The sequence below is a fragment of the Gymnodraco acuticeps genome, unplaced genomic scaffold (genome assembly GCF_902827175.1).
Source record: "Gymnodraco acuticeps unplaced genomic scaffold, fGymAcu1.1, whole genome shotgun sequence".
Taxonomy (NCBI): domain Eukaryota; kingdom Metazoa; phylum Chordata; class Actinopteri; order Perciformes; family Bathydraconidae; genus Gymnodraco; species Gymnodraco acuticeps.
The window spans coordinates 6,231,360-6,252,841 of record NW_022992250.1 but is presented as its reverse complement, the minus strand read 5'-3'; the positions used below and the strand labels follow the sequence as shown (position 1 = coordinate 6,252,841).

The window sequence follows — 21,482 nt, the reverse complement described above, 5'->3', positions numbered from 1 at the left end:
TGATGCATACAAAGACACAGGAAGAACAGTAAGGTTTTTTTTACAAGAAAGAACCAACAAATAATACTATTGTAAAAACTATTTAAAAAAACAATATTAAAGAAATTAAATTAAATTAGAAATAAATATGTCTAATATGTAGGACACTAACTACAGTAAAATAAAATACTATATTAAAAGCGCCTTGAGCTGCACCTGGTGTATGAAAAGTGTTATACAAATAAAGATGTGTCATCATCTTTATCATCAATATATTGCACAAAATACCAATTAAACAAAAACAAGTACAAATATCACAGTAAGGTATTAGCAGTGACTCCTCCCAGCCGCTAGGGGCGCTGTCCTCGAGCCTCTTGTTGCCATACTGCCTCTTCACTGACGTAGCGTAAAATAATACAAATCTCCCTCAGAGGCATCTTTTTTTGTAGGAATGGGTATTTTAGATTGTGCTGTTTCTCGACACACTTCACCAACCTTTTTATTATATCTATGCTGTATATTTGGACCGTCCCTCGGCACTGAGCTGAGTTTTGTAACATGCGGATCTGTCATTAAACTGTTAAATGTAAAGCACAATGTGAGACTTCACTCGCACGACGTACGCTACGGCTCCGGTGAGTTTTTTTACTGGGATTGTTAAACATTAATACAAATTGTGTTTCTCTACTTTGACATCATCTACTATTGCCCTGCTATGTAATCAAAGCGAATGTTTAAAGAAAATTGGAAATTACTGATGTGTACAAAGGTTAACTCTCAATGTATCAACCCCATTACGTATTATTCACAGTCACACAGTGTTTATATAAAGGATGTGTAACCTAAAACCTCTTTAATGCATAGTTAACACGTTTATTTACCTAAAATTCACAAAGATACATCAAATGTTAAGTTAAGGGAGATAAAGACCCCATTTATACCTGTTATTATCATGTCATCTTTTTCGTATCTGCTAATCTTACATGGATAATGATGTAAACATAATTTGTTTTACCATTTGTTGTTATTATATTGTTTTGTTGAAAGGAAATGAGAAAATACCTTTTTCTTCATACAAAGGTTAACAGCATTCATTTGATATATCATGTATGTTGACTCTATTACGTGTCAATTCCAACTGTGGCACATACTGTATACAATATTGGATACATAAAACCACTATTAAATGATTACCTATTAACTGGCAACTAAAGACAGTATATGAACAAGATCAGCGTTTGGATTTCCTTTATGAAAACCACACCCTTTTCTTTAAAGCCTAGTAACAAATTAGCCCGAGTATACACATAAATGTATATTACAAATCTAAGGTGGTTGTCAAACGTCAATCTTATTTCTTCAAATAAATAGTTGTTATTCTAGGCTAAAGCCCTCAAAGTGAACCACTTGATCTGCTGCCAACCTGCTGTGAGTCCTTGGTTTCAAAGTCAGACCTAAAGCAACAATCATCATTTCAACTTGGTGGGGGTTAAACTGACCTTCACACCGCAAATACAATTAGTAGTTGTATTTTTCGACAATCTTGATCTTCCTTGATAAATCACATTTGCTGTTTCTTTCAACATCCCTGGTTCTGTATCTGGTTGGAGTTTCTCTGCTCACCGTGTGCTCTTCTGTGTGTGTGAGACAGGTAGCGGGCAGCAGTCTGTAACAGGGGTGATGACGATAGAGGACAGTAACAGCTACTGGAGTGTCCGTGGGACATTGGACACCTTGTGCCATCGGGGCACCCCGGTCAAGTGTGGGCAAGATATCCGTCTCACCCATGTCAACACAGGCCGTAACCTCCACAGCCACTACTTCGCCTCCCCGCTGTCCTCCAACCAGGTGGGTGGGGTGAAAAGTACATGGGGAGAGGGTTAGTTTTCTATGAATCATCATGATATAACAACCTGCAGAGATTGGCGCATTTATGTCAATGTCCAAAATGTAGTAGAGCCTTATTCAAGCTTTTTGTGTAAATGTTAATATAATACTAAAATATTTAGAATGTATTAGTGTCATGCAAAGTTAAAGCCACTCACTGCAGCTCATTGCATTACTAACACAAAGTCTGTTGCAAAATGGTCACATTTAGGGAACCCTAGAAAAAATGTTGAGGTTGATCTGAGCTGACAGCAGCTTTTACACTTCAGGAAACGCACCAAACTCTGTGGGAAAACAGCCGCGGGCCTGAAAAAACCTCTCCAAAATTAAGGAAGTGTAAAAACACTATCAAGCCAAAGTGTTACAGGCTTGAAAGGTGTCTACCGTGCCATTTGAGAAATGCTTGTTATTGTTAGACATTTTTATACTGCACAGACCTGTATATTTTCAGTTTTTGAAAAGGAAGATTTAGATTGTTATGAACAGTATCAACATGTCTAACAATAACAAACAATTCTAAAATGGCATGGCATACTTAGTTCATACTGAGAGTCTAAGTCGAACATTGTTCATACTGTAGACAATTGAAGTCAGCAGATGGTTCCAGTTTAGCAGCAGGAGAAATTTAAAGCAAGGTCAAAGATTATAAACACATTTATTATTTATGGCTGTATTAAAATACACTCAAAGTGTGTTGGTGGAGAAAAAGTCTGTGAACATAACTGTACAAGGTTTACACATTAAGAAAATGTTGGCTTTAGGCGAGGGAGACACAATTAGAACAGAACATTATTTAAGAAGCGCTGTATTATTAACATGACATCGATATATATTTATCCTACACCACTTATGTCTGGAAAGTGGAGAGATAGTAAAACGGACCCAAAAAGCTATCACAAAACAAGGTACATTACCTTCTCTAATTTTACTTTTTAAATAATGTTTCTCTCACCCGTCCACAGGAGGTGAGTGCGTTTGGGGACGACGGGGAGGGGGACCACCTGGACGAGTGGACGGTTCAGTGTGGGGGATCTGTGTGGAAGCGAGAGGAGGCCGTCCGCTTCCGTCACAAACCCACCGATGCATTTCTGTCAGTGACGGGGGAGCAGTACGGACGGCCGATCAACGGTCAGAGGGAAGTTCACGCCATGGCAGACCCCAGCCAGCACAGCCTGTGGAAGGCCATGGAGGGCGTCTTCATGAAGCCCAGCGAGATCCCCACGGGCAGCCGGGACTACAGCCACCTCCACACAGAGTTCTGAGCTTCACTTTTCTTATTTCTCCCTTCCTATCGTCCCATCTGTTTACCATCGTTATCCTATCTCTGTCCCGAATAACACATGTTACAACTTATCTAATTTATCCCTCCCATCAACTTTGACTTTCATATTTCCAGGCGATTTTGCCAAAGTCTTTACATGGAACAGGTTACAATGACTTCACATGATCAATCCATACCTCTCTCTTACATGTTTTAGGAAACACTACTTGGATCCTCCAAGATCCATCAGCTACCCTCAAAACTTTAATAGAATAATAGTTTGCCTTAACAGGGACAAGAAGACATAAAAGTATGAAAACCGTACAAAGACTAATCTTTGTGAGGCTTTACGTCCTCTTAGCTGTTATTTATTGTTAGAAACTTGCCATCAGAAAACACAATGCAACTCAGAAGGCAGGAGGGTTTTGCAGATAAGTAGAATAAAGTCATCAAGTGAGTGTTGTGTTTTGGAAGACTTTGTTACATTGTTACACTTGTGCCTTTATCCTTTTTATAGCTTTTGGAAACAAGCATTTTTTGTGTTTTTTAAGGTATTTGTTAGTCATATTCCACTCAAACAATTTATAAGCAGTGTTACCAGGATAAATAACTTTCCCCCCCTTTAAGTCAGATTCAGTGTTGCGTATGAAGGATCCAACACCAACTTACATGAGTGTACGCAGATTAATCTGTTAAGGTGTTTTTAAAAAAAATATGATTTTGATCAGTTTGCTGTGTGAGAATAACCATGTCATGCTGTCTCTGCAGTGGATGTGTTAGATCAACTCTGAATGTGTTAGATCAACAGTCATGCAATGAATACCTAATATTAAATGATTTGTATGCATTTAAGTATTCGAGTGACATCTTTATTGAATTGTCGTCTTCTTTTTCATTTAGCGACCATCACAGTGACTTTTCACAGGTGCCCCTTTCTGCAGGATAGCTTGAAACTAATCACTGATGTCATCAATGACTCCTGATAACTGCTTTCCTGATGTAATTATATAATAATTAGATAAAAGCAGTATAGACAGATAATGTACTGTACAAAGTCAAACTCCTAAATTAATCCACAAATATGAAATACAATATAAGACGATGTATGCCTGCCTGGGCTTTTGCACTTAGAGTAATGTATTGTTGGTCCACTTAATGGCATGTTATGGTTCATTATCTGGTGGTTTGAGAGCATCTATTATGAGGCTGTTCTCTATTGTGTTTGACCTATGCTACCTAATTACCATGACTTACAGTGAGTGCAGATGCCAGCACCGCTCCACAGCACGCTCCTCTCTGACACATGTTGACAAAGGTGTTGTTTCACCTCTCTCCTCACGTACTGCCTCCGGGTAAACCGAGTTTTAAGATGCACATCTCAATGGTGGAAGGGTCACCTTTGTGTGCATGGCATGTCACACCCGCCAAGGTTAGTTCACTCAAAGCACTTGTGTTTGCAGCGCTACATGACCCGCATGTGTGATGTGTGAAGGGGATGTCAGAGCAGTGAGCTTTCTGCACTTGAAAAGGCTGCTCTTCTGACTCGTGGCTCTTTTATGCACGCTCTGCTACCTGGAGTAAAGGGCGCTCTGGATAAAGCATGCTGTGTTCTATTCTTAGGGTTAGTATTTGAAATGACAGAGAGGATGATAACAAATGACAAGTAAAGCAAGAAGCCTGCTTTGTAGTCAGTGTCAGTCAGAGAAAATGATCCTGCTCACCAGCTCATTAAGTAACTAAATATATAATTTATGTGTATGTTGTTGGTCTTGAAGCAAACACAGATGACTTATATTTCTATCAAAACAAGGTTTTATTGCATAAACATATATGGATATATATTATTTTCAGATTAGACAGATTAAACTTGTTATTTGCATTTTTAAATATCCACTCAGTTGGCGACTATTGCTGTTTTCTTTCTCCTTTTCTAAGCAGCATGCCAAGGTTTACATATAAAACCTGTGTTGGTAAAAACAAATCTTAAAAGCAACTCTGAAAAACATGAACATCATGATTTGATTCCCAGATGTACAGTATAATAATGTACACTTTAAAAGTGTTGATACAAGTTTTTTTCTACGAGTGCCCCTTACCAAACCATGAAAGGATGTCTGAATGGACGTGGACTTTGTTAAGATAGAGTGGTCTATGCTGGTTTCAAAAGGACCGTGATGCTAATGGCCAACAGTGAGAACATTGGTCAGATTTCAATGTGCCGAGAATATCAAAGACTGACTCACAAGGATAAGTGTAGCATACATTATATAGCAGTTTTCACAGGACTGTGAGGCAGTGAGAACATTTAATAAAAATCTAAAACACACATTATATTTTATTCAATGTCAATTTTAACCCACAGTGAGTACAGACTCTACCCTATACGACGTGAAACAGATGATGAAGATGTGACCTTGTTTTTGCATATTTATGAAAATGCCCTCTCCTGCACTCTGATTTGATTGATAGCTGGTAGAAACTAGAAAAAATGACTATTACAGTATAAACTGGACAGTCAAATATGTGAAAGTAGGACACATACCTACATTTAAACCAAGGCTATGCCACCACAAAGAAAGATTAAACTGATTCCACAGTCTTTCAAAAAGACATGAAAATCTAAACAACAACATGCATACTGATTTACAGTATAATACACTTTTTGCTGTGATACTTGATCTTACAAAGCAATTTTTTTTTAAAAGAAAGCCCTCTTCCCTTTATTTCCTGGACAGCAAACTCACATGGCTGCACGTAAGGTGATGGAAATATCTGGTATTGATTTCATCACACAACAGAACATATAATTGCCTCAAGATCCAAGGGGAGCACCGAGCAATTCAGGAATCCACAAACAGGATGTCGCCGTTATGGCACATTATGTTGCAACAAATGATCACCAACAAATGTACGACAAAGCTCATCAATGTAGGGCTGGGCAATATGGTTTAAATAATTGTCACATTATAAATGAAAATATGTTATCTGTTAATACCAAAAATGTATGGAATTTAGAAATAATAGACATTAGGTTTACTGTTTTGACGCGGATAATGACTTTAAAGGTCCCCTATTATACTGCTTTTCATCAATATATTACAGGTCTCAGATATATACAAACATGTCTCTGAAGTGTTTGGCTCGAAACACCAAACAGATCATTGCAGCATCCCATAATCCCCTCTGTTTCAGCCCTGTTTCAAAAGTGCTGATTCTGTGTCTGTTACTTTGATGGAAATAAGGACCACTCCCAACCAAGTTACCTTGGTTGGTGATTGGCTAATGGTTGCACAAGCCAAAAAATCGTTATGACATCATAAAGTGTCCAAAATCTGATCAGCTCATTTTCAGACAGGTTTTTATATAAATGGATCAGGACAAAAAGTGAGCCAATATTTTTTCCTGAAACTTTCAGAATCTCTTTACACAGAGGGGACACATGTTGATGTATAAAATACATGAAAAAGTGGATTTTGCACAATAGGTGACCTTTAAAATAACTTAATCTCAGTTGTTTGAAATGACTATTTGATCTAAATCTTCTGCTTAGACAACAGAATAATGGACATCATTACTGGTATGATACTATTCTAACAGTGGATTAACAATTACATTTCTGTAACGCAGAGCTCTACACCGAAAGAAAAAAGAAAATCCTCAAAAGTAATCTGTGGAGTCACTGGGATTTTCATCCTCGGGGGGCTCCATTATAAAGACGAGCATGACTGTCTGTTCTTGTCAAACCCCCTGACTCCAGTAAGCTCTTTAAAATTGTAGTGCTATCAGGTCGATGGTCTGAACCATAAACCATAGCTATGACTCCAGAAACTAACCGAGGTCCTGCATCAGCCACTTCAGTCTCAAAACCTGAGTGCTGGTGCGACAACACAATTTGGGTTCTTGGGGAAACACTTGGTTTTGCATTTAAGAAACAGTGAACCAAATCAGACCGAAATGTGACATCAACACAACAAATATCTAAGCTCAAATTCAGTGGCGTTGTTCTTCACTTCTGAACACCTTGTAGACATGGTGGTTCAAGTGTTTAGCTGCAGTTCTCATTTAAACCACTAGAATGCAACCTTTTCCAAAAAGAAACTGCTGCTGTACCTCCAGCGTGTCACAGCTCAACTGTATATCCCTGATTTATCTCACTAGTTTCCACCCTTCATACATTCTGCTGTTGGGAACAAACACTACATTACACAAGATAATTACTACTATATATACAGAGAGATTCATGGGAGCTAGACAAATGTTTGATATGGCAGTGTTCATACTGGCATGCTTTTTGTGCAGTTTATAATTACCACAGTTGGGCTGTATTACAAGGAGATATTGAGGTGAAGGATTTTTTACCAACGCATAACTGAAAACATGGGAATGTATATCTGTTCCTACTAATTATCACAAACCTTCATATATTTTCCTCTCAGACGGCCTGAGCTTATTATGTACTGTCTAGTGAAGGTAGAAGTTAACCGCTTCAACCCCCTTGAGAAATACATTTTTGGACTGTCTCTCAGAGTAGGAAGTTAATTTATCAGGAGAGACTTCAGATATTTGGTCCATCTGAAGCACAGAATTAAGTCAAAAAGAGACCTTTTCTGCTTTTTGCTTAAAATCCATGTGCTCCAGTATAGACCAAATCTATTTTGTGATACATTAGTTACTATCTTTGACACACCTACAGACAAAGAGATGATTCCCAAGTTTCCCCTCACTGAGTATTGAGTTGTGCTCCTTACACAAAGACTTCATGTGCCCTGACATTTAGTGGACTGAGTTGGTCGATGATGTTTAAACATGACTTTTTGAGATGTGATGGATTTACAATACATTTAAATACAGTGCCTAACATTCAGTGCTCTCATTCACTCACATTCAGCTACTTCTCTAAGGTAAATATGCAGTTGTTCATAATAACCACTGTTATTTTTAAATTAGGAATGGCTCAAAGCACCTGATAAACTTTTTCTGGTAATTAGAAAATCAAGTTTAAAGAGTGGTCTCTGTCAAAATAACACCCTCTATTTATTCTCACGTTTTTTTTTTATAAAAACATAATTGTTTCAGTTCTTTGTGACCCGTAAGTCCAGTAACTATACATGGTGACATCTTCAATGCAAAACAAATATATATTTCTCGTCATCTCACTCACATTTACTACTACTTCTAAGTTCAAATTAACCTAAAAAAACCTCAACTGATTGTTTAGAGAAGTGCTCGGGTTGTAGCTGGTCCTGCTTTGGTTGCAAAGACGAGATGTGAGGTCGTGGCTGTTCTGTCCACTCGCCATGCTCACAGTGCAATTGGTTACTCCATGCCGTTCCGCAGCATCTGATTGGCTGCGATGAGCATGACACTGATAATGAAAGCCATGGCGAAGGCGCAGATCAGGCTCTTCCTGACACACGTCTGCCGATTCTTCTTCTTGGGATGGACTGTGAAGAAGACAAAATAAATGAGAGACAGGTTTAGAGTTTTGGATTGTTAAACTCAAGTGTTGGCCTCTCGTTTGATGATGATTGGTTAACTTATCGACAGGTTTATTAACTTCAAAAGAATGATACAAAATAAATATATAATATGTGATTGGTTGACATTTTTGGCAATGCACTTCAAGATTGTTACCACTCTGTCTCTCACACTTTATATGTGACCAACATTATCTGGGGAAGTGATTTGATTAGAGGCACAAACTCAATCTAATACTCCCTATGATGCAGCAAAAACAAAGACAAGAGAAGTGACATCAAACTTTAAGGTTGTTCTACCTATCTGTGGGCTGAAAGACAGTTTCCCCCTAAAGACATAATCTCAGGAGATGGAAAAAAGAAGAAGAGCAGAGTCCGATGTGTCCTCCAACAGGCCTTGCAGCAAAAGCAACAACCAAAGGTTTACTCTCTTAGCTCCCTTGTCTTAGTTTGTTAGAATCACACGCTGCATCAATAAATCAACTCAGAGCTCTGAGTCGAGGATCTAAGAGGGACTGTGCAAGGCGTTGAAGTCCCAACGGACAGGAAGAAGATGGGAAGGACGCATGAAAGAGGGAAGTTGAGAATATGGGAAGATGGTTAATTGAAAGTAAAACAGCTGTTCTCTTCAAGAGAGGCTCTTTTTACCTCTATCTCTTTTAATTCTTCCAACTTGTCCTCTTTTAGCGCCTTTCGACTGTTTCCTCTTCCTAACTCCTTCCCTAAACACCCAAACACTTTCCAGCACTTCCCTGATCCGTTCTTTAGCCTCTTATCTCCTCCTTCACCGTCCCTGTATACTCCCTCTGCTAAGTTTCTCCATTTCCTCCCAGCTGTCTCCTTTTAGGCCTACCCCAGACTGTAGGCCAGTACCCAATAGATTCATTAAGACTTTCACAGTTTTCTAGCGTGTTTGATCTGTCTTTACCTTTGTGCTAGTCTGAATTGTGGATGTTTCACAGAAGTAAGGCAATTTATAGCTCTGCACCATAACTAAGACGAGGTCAGACTTCCTTTTTTTCTTCCTTCTCATCTCCCTAAAGCAGTGGTTCTCAAACTTTTTCTGTCATTCCCCACTTTGAATAGGTGGGCCTTTTCAAGCCCCACCTGTTCCTCATGGCTCCAATAAAATGGTAGGCCAAGCTTAAAATTGTCAAATGTATCGTTCTATAACAGGGGTCTCCAACCTTTTTTAGGATGAGGGCTACTTTCAAAAAATAAAACAAGTCGTGAGCTACTTTTACTCCTCTTTTTTGTTTTTTTGCAGTGTATATATTTAGCACATTTTAACATTATTATATCCTACCTTTAACCTTTGAGTGCTGTTTGGGTCTGTGGGACCCGTTTTCAGTGTTTACTAAAATAAAATGTATGCAATTTAATTATTTTAACCTGCTTTATTTGGTGGTGGACGTCACATCCTCTGGGTCCGGGGGCATGCACCCCCAGGAAGATTTTTTTTAAATGTTGAAGTTAAATGCATCAATCTGGTGCACTTTGAGTTAGGGCTGCTCAATTAATCGTATTTTAATCGCAATTACGATTTTGGCTTGCAACAATTATGAAAACAACATAATCGAAATAAAACGATTTTTTTAAAAAAAATAGGTTTTTCAGTTGAATTATACTTAAAGTTCAGGGTAATCAACTGTTAAAAACATACTTTTCTAATTATTTTCTTCAATAAATTGATGTTTTTCAAAGTAAATGGTTAATGGTTTTTAATAATCGTGATATCAATTATTGACCCAAATAATCGAGATTATGATTTTTGCCATAATCGAGCAGCCCTACTTTGAGCCCAACATGAATTGATGGATACAGCTCTCAACACTCAGATGAAAGGGAGCTGTATACTTTTCAATAATCCAAACATCTTTAGAATATGATCACAACAAATCATTTAAACTTGTTTATTCTTATCTTATGTTACCTAGTTAGCATTCTTTCTTTTTATTTATGCATATTTGACTAATCCCTCCCCTTTTAAACTTTTTACTGTCCTATACACATTGAAATGATTTCTTACTTTATATTTTACAACTTTATTAAATAGATAAAGGTGTGCTCTCTCTCTTGCTCTCTCTCTCTCTCTCTCTCTCTCTCTCTCTCTCTCTCTCTCTCTCTCTCTCTCTCTCTCTCTCTCTCTCTCTCTCTCTCTCTCTCTCTCTCTCTCTCTCTCTCTCTCTCTCTCTCTCCACATTGCTTTTCTTCCCGACTGCAACGCTGTTGTGTGTGTCTGTGAGAGCCTTTCACATGTGTCTATGAGAGATGTTTACCAGTGGCGAGCCTGTCTCTGAGGGCCTAAGATATTCTACAAAATAATATTTAAAAACATTAAAACAAATTATATTTTTCTTTATATATATTTTTTAAATATGTTTTTAGTAATATTTGTCATTAGTTTTACCAAAAATAACTTGATTAAATTGTATTTAAAATAACATTTCCAAAGAAATAAATCCTTTGAATCTGCCTATTCAGTTTCTGTTTGAATGTGAAGGGTTAAATGAAAGAAGCTCCTCTCTGCGAGTTACTGTGAAGAGAGGAGCTGATTGGACGTCCAGCTATGAATTCACAGAGGGCCAGCTATAGTAACTGAACGAAAGAGTAATGTCAAATGACAGTACAATTGACCAATCATATCTTCCCTCTAAATGGGTGGGCTTTATTATCGCGGACTTTATGACAAGTTCCGCCCGCTGTGAAACGTTTCTTGTTTCCATAGCAACAACAACTGTCAACAGCGTAAACTCGCCTTCAAAATAAAAGCATGCCAAATTAAGACATACAACTGCAACGAAAGTAACAAACACAATGCAATATCCTTTTCAATTTCAAAGAACACAAATTGGGTTATCTACAGGTGTTGTTTTGTGTGGTAGAGGGTCGCTTTCATTGATGCGTTTTGCACCCCGGGCGGGCCGTTGTTTTGATATTCCACCAGTGTGAAAAAAAAGGAAAAAAATAATTTAAATAATTTGTATTTAAAAAAAATAATTTTTCGCGACCCACCTATCACATCTCTGCGCCCCACCAGTGGGGCGCGCCCCACACTTTGAGAAACGCTGCCCTAAAGCAACATAACTTGGTCTGAAAGTATTTCTCAACTAAAATGCCTTCTGTGTTGGGCACTCAGATATTAACAACCTGTCCTCTTCTTGGCTTTGAAAAATAAAGAAATGAATGCATGACCTCAAGATTAATAGATGTTATCATTTAAATATCACATCTGTTTTCCTGAATATACGTCAGCATTCATGACCTTGCCCTCAGGATCTCTTTGTTACAAATAAAACATCTGTGGTGGGTAATGATTATGGTAAAGCAGCACATTTAAAATGAGGAATTTTCCCTTGAATCTTTCGGTGCAAGGCTAAGAAAGTCATTTAAAAGCATGTTTGTTAATCAATAAGTATTGAGTGATATATCTTGGATTCCCATGGATGTACATTTTAATGAGTCTTACGTTTTAGCCTTTGAACAGTTGCTTTGAGTAAACATAATGTTTTTCCACAAAATGAAAATAATTCACTCAAGATCTGTCACGTTTTCTTGATGTAGCTATAGGTAGCAACTAGCTATCTATATGAAAAAAATACTCAAAGCTTATTGGTTTATTATCTCTTATAAACAGCTGAAACAGCCATCAATTACTCTCACAAGACCAATAGGAAAGGCTCAAGAAATCTGAATTGTGGGTATTAATTAGAGTTCTGGAAACAGGCTCAACCCTGTTTACTTATGCTAAGCTACAGTATGCTAATTGCGTCTGGCAGTAGCTCCATATTTAAGTGAACTCTAACTCTGGCGAAAACACAAACATTGCTATTCCAAAAATGTTGAACTTAAACGAACGGATTAAGCTCAGATAATTTATTTGTAAACGTAGGTAGATTTGGTTTGGAGATAAAAGACAAGGAATCCATTATGACCTAAAACAACACAGACAACAGACAGACAGTCACATCTAAGCACATTTAAAAACCAGTAGTACTAACATGAGCAATCCACGAAGTTAATGAATGAATAAATAAATAGGCATTGCTTCCATAGCATCTGTGTGATGCTGCTACAACTCATGCTGAGTCATCGTCCGACATAGAGCTGGATAATCGCTGTAACTGCCTGAGTTACAGAAATTAAGCACGTTTTTTGGAGAATATTTTGGTCATAGATACATTAACTCATACTCAACATAACTTTCTAAAATAGCCCATCAAGTGAATTACAAAAGACTGCAGCAACAGTACAGGTATTAATAACAGCAAAGTTTCCAAGAGAGCAGCTTCCTCACCTCCCTCGTACTCAGGGCAGTTTCCTGAGCTTTCGTTGAGGCCTTCCTCCTCAGTGATGATGATGTTCTCGATGTCCTTCATTGTCAGGTGGTCCCTGAAGGCGTGGAACAGCACCTGCTTCAGCTCATCCAGAGACAGCTGCTGCATGTCAAACTGCAGGGGCACAAGACAATCAATGCAGACACTGTCACCCACAAACTGGCTATATGAGGGCAGATAAATATAGAAGATACGACTGAGGTGTGAAATGTACAAGCTGCATGAAATTATGGCATGCATGGATTGCTTTTAAATGTGTTTATTTTTATGTACACGTTATAAGAAGGGATGATGTGTGTTGTAATGTATTGGGCTGGCAGCATGTTTGCCTATGCATCACTGGTTCTATTTTTGGGTGCTAGAATCAGTATGCAACCTGTGTGTGCTCTGATAAAGGGGGATGCAAGCGCAATTGGTTTAATGGATGTATCAATTACAATGGAAATACCAGCATACTAACGTCCTTGTAGGTGGTTGTTTTCTCAGTTGTGTGTGCATGTTTGTGTTTAAAATGATTAATGGGCTCAAAGTCTGAATCTTAGCCTCTGTCCCATTCCCTGTCTGCCCTTCCTAAACATTACGTCCTTGCTGCCCCCACAGATCCTCTCTATAATACATACACACACTTGCACACCCCCTCCTGGAACCCACTATCATCCAGGTCCAGGTTATTTACCTCACAGACAGCCACAAATACAATCAGTCGCTTGGTTTAGCACAACAGATGGACATACTGAGGCAGGCGAGGCAAAGAGGAAGAAGATAGGGGGTATATTTCTCAAGAAAAACGAAAAGGACATACTGTATGATGGAAAAAAAGTAAAGTGAAGTCAGAGAAAATTGAGATGAAAGAAGTAGTGGAACAGTGAGATGGAGTAGGGTTGGGTATCGAACCTCTGAGTAGTTTGACATTGGAGAAATGTTGCTACTACTTTGAAGATCGATACCGCTCTCATTTATGTTCTTTAAATATGTAACATTTGCTTCAGGCTGGAAACAGGGGCCTGGCTCCTTCTAAATGTAACAACAATCAGACCAGAACCAGAACAAAGAAAGATCACTTTTTGTTTTTGAATGTGCCTTTTTTTTCTTTTTTTAAACGAGCAGTGACTTTCTAGAGTCAAGTTGTCCCTATTAGGTTGCCAGGCAACTAGCGGAGACTCTAGCAAGTCACAACACCGTCCAACAGTTTAAGCAACTAAGATAAGTAAAAAACAAACCAGATAACATGCTTATTAGAGAGACTTCGGTGCAAGAGTTTCTACAACAGTCATGATGCTTCCAGCTGTCTCATGGTTTATATTTAAATAACAGATATGACAGTGGATCCGATGTTTTTGATGTCTAATGCTCAGCAAAAAGCTAGTCCTTTAATACATAATTGGGACAAATATTTGAACATGGTTTTGTAGAGGACCTCATTTTGGGTTTGGTAACACAACCCAGACATCCTTTTGTTTTTGCACTAGTATTACAAAAATTCAAATTAAACCCAGCTCTATTTTTGGATGTTCTCTGCAGTCAGATTACAACAAGGCAACAAAGTAATCAGTGGAACATAACCACAATATAATGCAATATTTTAGAGGTATGATATCATCTATCAACAGGCAAACATGAACATGATGAGACACACACACACACACACACACACACACACACACACACACACACACACACACACACACACACACACACACACACACACACACACACACACACACACACACACACACACAAAACTGGGACATTGCAGTAAATATGAGAATGATTTATTTCATGCAATAAATCATTATGTCTCTAACGTTTACTTTTCACCCTCTCAAATGTTCATACTCTATCTGGGATCTAAGGTTGAAGATAATAATTGTGTGCAATCAATAATTGAGTTCCATTTCTGGATCCAGCCGAAATGACATTTTCTTTCTTTTTGAAAAGGTTTGGTTTCACTTTTAGAATATGAAACAGGCAACAGTGACAGGAGAAGTTAAAGACAGATGGGTGGTCTCACACAAAGAAGAAGATTCTAAATGATGGCATCATAAATTGTTGGCATATAAAGATAAAAAAACACAATCCAAAAAACGAGTTAGAGAACAAGCTGTTGTCTATGGGCTATCAGAGTGACTTAATCTCAGATCTATCTTCGAAACCCTACCTTTTCAGTAGGTCGTTTATGGGATCATATTATAGGTTTTTATGGTCAATCAATAACACAGATGCCGTTTTACAGTTAGAGTTTCAACAGCTCTGACCCATGCTACCTTGTGTGGTTCTCCTTCTTGCAAAAGGTGTCTCTCCTTAAGGGAAATGGAGCCACATCTTTTCAGACTGCAGCCGCAAGACAGACAAAATGACAGCTCAAGGAGCGCAGAGTATTTTCAATGTTCCTGTCAGTCTGTCTGAGGGGGGAAAAGCCACTGTGGAGCCTCTTCATGTTAGCAACCAGGTGAGTGATTTCTCCTCCTGTCTCTAACGGGTGTACACACACACACACACACACACGCACACACACACGCGCACACACACACACACACACACACACACACACACACACACACACACACACACACACACACACGCGCACACACACACACACACACACACACACACACACACACACACACACACACACACACACACACACACACACACACACACACACACACACACACACACACACACACACACACACACACACACACGAGGGGCAGGGGATGTAAATATTCTAAAGTTTGACTGTCTGAGTATTTTGTCTTTCAATGAATAAACTCAATTATTGAGTTGTGTCTGGGTATGTTCGTGTTTGACATGAAAACAGCAAGGGATCGTGCCCAGTGACCGGTGACGGAGCGAGGACACATCAATCAGAAGAACAGGTGCTCAGACGTCTCTTTTAATCCTGCCCTCGTACAGAACAAGCTTTCTGTCAGTCGTCCACATGCTTTGTCTTCTGACCCTTCTCTTAAAAGTCACCCAGAGTGACAACCTGCTTTGTTTTATTCTGTACTTGTTCTGTCCTATTCTTCTGTCTAGCAGCAGTGCCGTCAGGGTTAGGTGGAAACTCCAAGTTCAAAGGAAGTTTCTGTCCCACTTTGTACGTAAGTGATTTAACAAGACTATACCAAGATGCACATATGTTCTCAACACTGTGTGCACACAATTGCAAACTAAAACATAAAGAGGACACTTTTTAGTGTAAAATTGCAGGTAAGATACAGCCAACCACAGATGAATCATGGATGAACTAAATCCACAGAAGAAAAATATGTCACAATCGAATTTTATGAAATGCAGTCTGAAGCAAAATATTCCCCAGTCAAGGTGCTGACATAAAAAAGCCCCGTCATAATCCTTTTTTCAACACCAATGTAGAGTAAATAATACAAGTGAATGGGGTCAACATTTTAACTAGATGTCACCATCAAGCGTCCCCAGCTGATGGCTGACATAAACACTTTTTTATAACAAGTTTTCGAAAATTGCAAGTTCAAATTTGCATATTAGGCATTTTATTTATTAAACAAGTGCTAAGCTGAGTGCTGAGAAATAACATATTCTGTGAGAAGACCTTTAAGGATAGGCATGTACACTACAGTATAGGGGGACATTCCATATATATCATGCAGAGGAATAGGGTTAACTATTTACCTAATAGATATCACTATGAAACTTCCAGAGCACTTAACTTGTTTAAATGCTAATTTCTATCATTTTCTACAAACCGAAATAAATGAAGCAAAACAAATTTATGTGAATTTTTGTTTTCCTTCCACTTGTCTGAAATAAGTAACCTTATGACAAGTGATGGAAGCAAAATAGACCAACATTCCCAGACAACCCAGTGTATTCAAAATTATGTTTTTGCATGTAGCCGTAAAATAATTACAATCACAGTAGCACTTTGGATAAAACCATCCACAAAATGGCAGTAATTATGTAACATTTTTTATTTGGCATGGGTCATCACTGCAGCCGGTCTCAACAGACGCAGACGGCAGCTATAAGTCTGTCACTTGGTTCTCTCTCCTTTATCCTGCTGGTCAGTCTCTGTTTTCATTAACAATAACAGGTGGTTGACAGACAAAGCGTCAAGTCAATAGTAAAAAAAAAGTGTATATAACTTTTACTTATCACTTTTAACGTGACTTTTGACACAAATGAGTCCAGACTGGGTGTTTCAAAAGTTTCACAGTCTGACATTTGATTTTCACACTGTGGAAATAAATCGACATCATTAGCTGCCTGGAGAGACTCACCCGAAATAAATGACAGAGTAGGTTTTTCAAGTGATTAAAATGACTTTTTTGAGGAAGTGACCTCTTTCTGTCTTACAATAAATGACTGTTCTGTCTTTTTCACAAAGGTGGAAGTAGAATAATGGTGTTACTGAACATTACAGGGTGTCTTGGAAAAATTCGAGGTGAATGGTTGACATTTGGAGACCATGACTAACTTCCCATATCATAACTCAATGTTGGTTTGTTTTAGCCATGACCACATTTTTTTCCTATCATTAGAGCAGAAGTTTGAGATTTTTTAGAGGTGTTGGTGGGTGGACTGTTGTGTTATTGTTAACAGTGACGTGCGGTGAGGTTCATGGCTGGTGAGGCACTGACTCTTTCAGAGTCAGATTTACAAATATTATATTTTGACCTTAATCGAAATGTTCGGTTATTTTCAAAAGCTTTTTTAGTCTGATGCTTCGATTCATTTTAAACAGACTGTTCAACAAAAGGATACCCAAAATCTAAATATTGGATTGTTCTTTCTTAGTAAGATTCCATGTTCATTACAATTGTGGTCTTACCTTGACTTGAAGATGAAGTCCATGCTCTCCTTCTGGACAACAATCTCCATTACATTTTTGTAAAAGTCCTCCTTATCTTCCTCTAGTTTCAAAAGTCTAGTTTGTTGTTTGCGTCTACCGTCTCTGCGTAGAATAACAGTAGCAACAAGAACCCGTGGGCTCACGTGTGCCCCCGTCAGTGCGGCAGAAGTTATGGCTGCCTCTCCTGGTGCTTTTTTCATTGCCGTTGTATGATGAGACCAGCGAGCCTAAATATCATATATACGTGAAATAAGTTATTTAGAGACTATGGATGGCGAGGATAAATGTAATAAAGGGATCTACAAACATTACATTGGTGACATACGGTGAGATGGTGCAGGCATGCGCTTAGGGCCCGCTTTCCAGCCAGTTTATGTGGGGTGACGCATTCTGAGGTGAGGCAGATCTCATCTGTGCCTCACCTCACCACACAGTAACTGGCTTGAGCGCGCTCACAAAATAAGTGCCCGCGCTACATTAGTGCCCGCGCTCCAGCCAGTTACTGTGGGCTTACGTGAGGCAGAGCTCGTCCCTGCCTCACTTCTCATCGCTCCCATGTAGGAGTTGTAGCGGAGCTCGGCCAATTTGCTGATTTTGACTATAAAAAGCGATTGGAATCATACAGAAATCACATTTACAACACAGATCAGTGGAGACATGTTATTATTATTACTATTTAGTTTTTCTTTAGTTGTTTCTCCGTTACATTGGAGTATGACAGGTGAGGCTCTGCCTCCCCTGACTGCACGTCACTGATTGTTAGATAGATTACACCTGTTTACAGTCTAACTAAAGCTGCTGGTGGAAGCTTGATATTTTCTGTAAAGACTTGAGACTGTATCAATCTTGTATCTCAAAATATTGAACACATTTTTAAACATGTAGTTGCATAAAATCAAACATCTAGCTAACCAAACACTGCAGCACTTTAAACTTGAATAATCAAGACTTTGCTCTGTTATTTTTCTATGTTTGCCTCTAAGGCATCTGGAGGAAAAATACTTTTTTTTAAAACAAATTCAACGTGGTGAGTAATTTATTTATAAAATATATTTTTCTGGGTCAAGTATTTTAGGTTTTTAGAATATTCTGCAGACATCTATCCTGCACTCTCTCCGTGCTAAAATAATGCATAGACTTTAAACATTGTTGTGATAGCTTAAGCTTGTTTTGGTTTGACATCTTTAGGGATTGTATCTTAATTAGCAGTGGAAGACTGGGTGCTTCCCTATTCCAAATCTAATTTACGGACCGTCAGCAGAAATTATATAACTTGAGTCAGGAGTTTTTCAAAGCAGATATCCAAATTTCCTCGAGCTTTTACTCAGACCATGCTCCAGTGGAAAACATTTAACTCACAGGAGCAGGATCACGTGCACGAACAAAAAGTATTCAACACATTCGCACACACAATGCAATCATACACAAAACGTGCCGACTCCGGTCACCTTGAAGAATCATTAAACATCTCACTGTGCAGAGATAATATGCGCACATGTGCTCAACTGAGTCATTATGGCCCACTGTGATGTGCCTCTTTCTCTTTTCAATACAATAACTTTCCCTGTCTCCCTCTGAGGTCTGTGTAATACGCACGCACGCACACACGCACACCACGCGCACACACACACACACACACACACCACACACACACACACACACACACACACACACACACACACACACACACACACACACACACACACACACACACACACACACACACACACACACACACACACACACACACACACACCACACACACACACACAAACGCTCTCACTGTCCCCAGAGACAAACTTCCTCCCACCATTGCATCCCCCTCCTCCTCCTTTCTCTTCCTATATTCTTTTGCACTCTGCTTTCATTTCTCCTGCTTCTCTCTTCCGTCTCTAATTTTTATTTCCCCTTCTTCCTGTTTTCTTTTAGTCTTTCTTTCTCTTTGTGGGAGGTGAACATTTTAAATCATCCCTGAGACGAACACTGTCTGCGACCTTCATGAATCACAGGCTTTCATACCGCTCGTTTCATTTTCTCCCACTCTCCTCCTTTGTGGTTTTCTTTTATATTCCTGCATCCTTATGTGGGGCACAGCCATCACCTCCTTCCACTTCCACATACAGTGCATTGTCCAGCTTGCCTCTCTACATCCTCTTCTCTCTTTCAGCCACACTCGTGTGTCTTGCTCCATCCTTCAATGTGTCTCGTTGAAGCAATCCATTCCCCGCATTTGAAAAATAAATGATTTTGATGTTTAATTCAGAATATCCCGATGTATGAATGGCATAGACTCAGAGCCTTGTTTTTTTTTTAGCCATATTATCTCAAGTGATTGCACAATGAAATCAAGAATAAAGAACGTTTATGTAAATGTGGCCCAGACTGGGCCACATTTACATAAACGTTCTTTATTCTTGTGTGTGCGTGTTTCAGGTTACAAACACACACTGGGCCAGTGTGTGTTTGTAACCTGAAACACGCACACACCTCATTTCAGTGAGTCACCCTCTTAATGTTTCTCCTTTAATTTGACTCAAGAAAAGCAAAAAGAACAGCTTCCTGAGATTTGATGGCCTGCTCAAACATCGGTCTCACACTCACACTGCCCCCCCCGCTCCTACACCTGCACTTTTCATTATTGTCTCATGTGTTACCTGAGAGGTGAGGAAGAGTAGTGATAAAGCACTCTGAGAGCAGCACATTTTCCTTACGTAAAAATGTCTAAAAACAAAGCAAGCACGTTCAAAAGTATGCAGATGCGCTGTAGCCTTAATCCCCAGTGGGCCCAGTTTGGACACTTGAAAGCACACAAGCTCAGACTTTCCAAATAATGATTATGGTAATACCCTCTGCAACACTGGGAATGATATCACCGCAAAAACATACTCACATAAAGAAAATAAAAAAATAAAGAAAATACTTAATGTTCAGCAGGTCTCTTTTCCTTCAAGGCCCTGAGTCATAAGCAAGAAAGTCTCTAAAGAAGCGAGTGTGGGGCCTGAGAGTCTGTGTCTGTGTGTGTGTGTGTGAGTGTGTATTTTTGCTCTTAAGTAGGTGTGTGCAGAGCCTCTGCATAAAGAATGGCTTGTTCTTAAGGATGTAAGACTCTATCTGACACAGTGAAAGGTGAGGAAGAGTAGTGATAAGTGATGAGGATGGATAGTGATGAGAAGCAGATTCAAGCATCAGAAGGAAAGAGGAGGTTTTGTCTGTCACCTGCCAGAAGATGTTGTCGATGGTGGTGCCTAGGAACCCTTCTCTGTTGTCAGAAGACAGCAGTTTGGGCCCCAGTATCGTCATGAACTCCTCAAAGTCCACCTGGCCATCCCCTGCACACACACACACACACACACACACACACACACACACACACACACACACACACACACACACACACACACACACACACACACACACACACACACACACACACACACACACACACACACACACACACACACACACACACACACACACACACACACACACACACACACACACACACACACACACACACACAGCGCGCACACACACACCCACACACACACACACACACACACACACACACACACACACACACACACACACACACACACACACACACACACACACACACACACACACACACACACACACACACACACACACACACACACACACAGTCAGTCAGGAAAGCTGGCAGACAGGAGCTGAATAATGCATTTTGGTTC

General features: G+C 39.2%; 2 protein-coding genes across 4 annotated transcripts in view; one reads left to right on the top strand and one right to left on the bottom strand.

The window, feature by feature from the left end:
- The first annotated feature begins 327 nt into the window (after positions 1–327).
- On the top strand, positions 328–3,979 carry sdf2 (stromal cell-derived factor 2). The gene is made up of 3 exons (XM_034206463.1): positions 328–614; positions 1,631–1,827; positions 2,829–3,979. Exons 1-3 carry the CDS (start codon positions 431–433, stop codon positions 3,126–3,128), a joined length of 681 nt encoding a protein of 226 aa, XP_034062354.1. The 5' UTR covers positions 328–430; the 3' UTR covers positions 3,129–3,979.
- A 942-nt stretch (positions 3,980–4,921) lies between these two features.
- caln2 (calneuron 2) overlaps positions 4,922–21,482 on the bottom strand; it is a 29,546-nt gene continuing 12,985 nt past the window's right edge. For all 3 annotated transcript variants that reach the window (XM_034206448.1, XM_034206449.1, XM_034206447.1), the window contains 3 exons: positions 20,989–21,101; positions 12,902–13,055; positions 4,922–8,571 (listed from right to left, as the gene is read on the bottom strand). In XM_034206448.1, the coding sequence (XP_034062339.1) occupies positions 8,444–8,571; positions 12,902–13,055; positions 20,989–21,101 (395 nt within the window). In that variant the 3' untranslated portion in view covers positions 4,922–8,443. The remainder of the gene's footprint in view (positions 8,572–12,901; positions 13,056–20,988; positions 21,102–21,482) is intronic.

Bases quoted from the DNA above. Each gene is read 5' to 3' on its own strand.
- sdf2 (XM_034206463.1), top strand. From the start codon at position 431: ATGGGTATTTTAGATTGTGCTGTTTCTCGACACACTTCACCAACCTTT. The intron at 615-1,630 runs GTGAGTTTTTTT...TGTGTGAGACAG, and splicing joins CGACGTACGCTACGGCTCCG to GTAGCGGGCAGCAGTCTGTA. The intron at 1,828-2,828 runs GTGGGTGGGGTG...ACCCGTCCACAG, and splicing joins CCCCGCTGTCCTCCAACCAG to GAGGTGAGTGCGTTTGGGGA.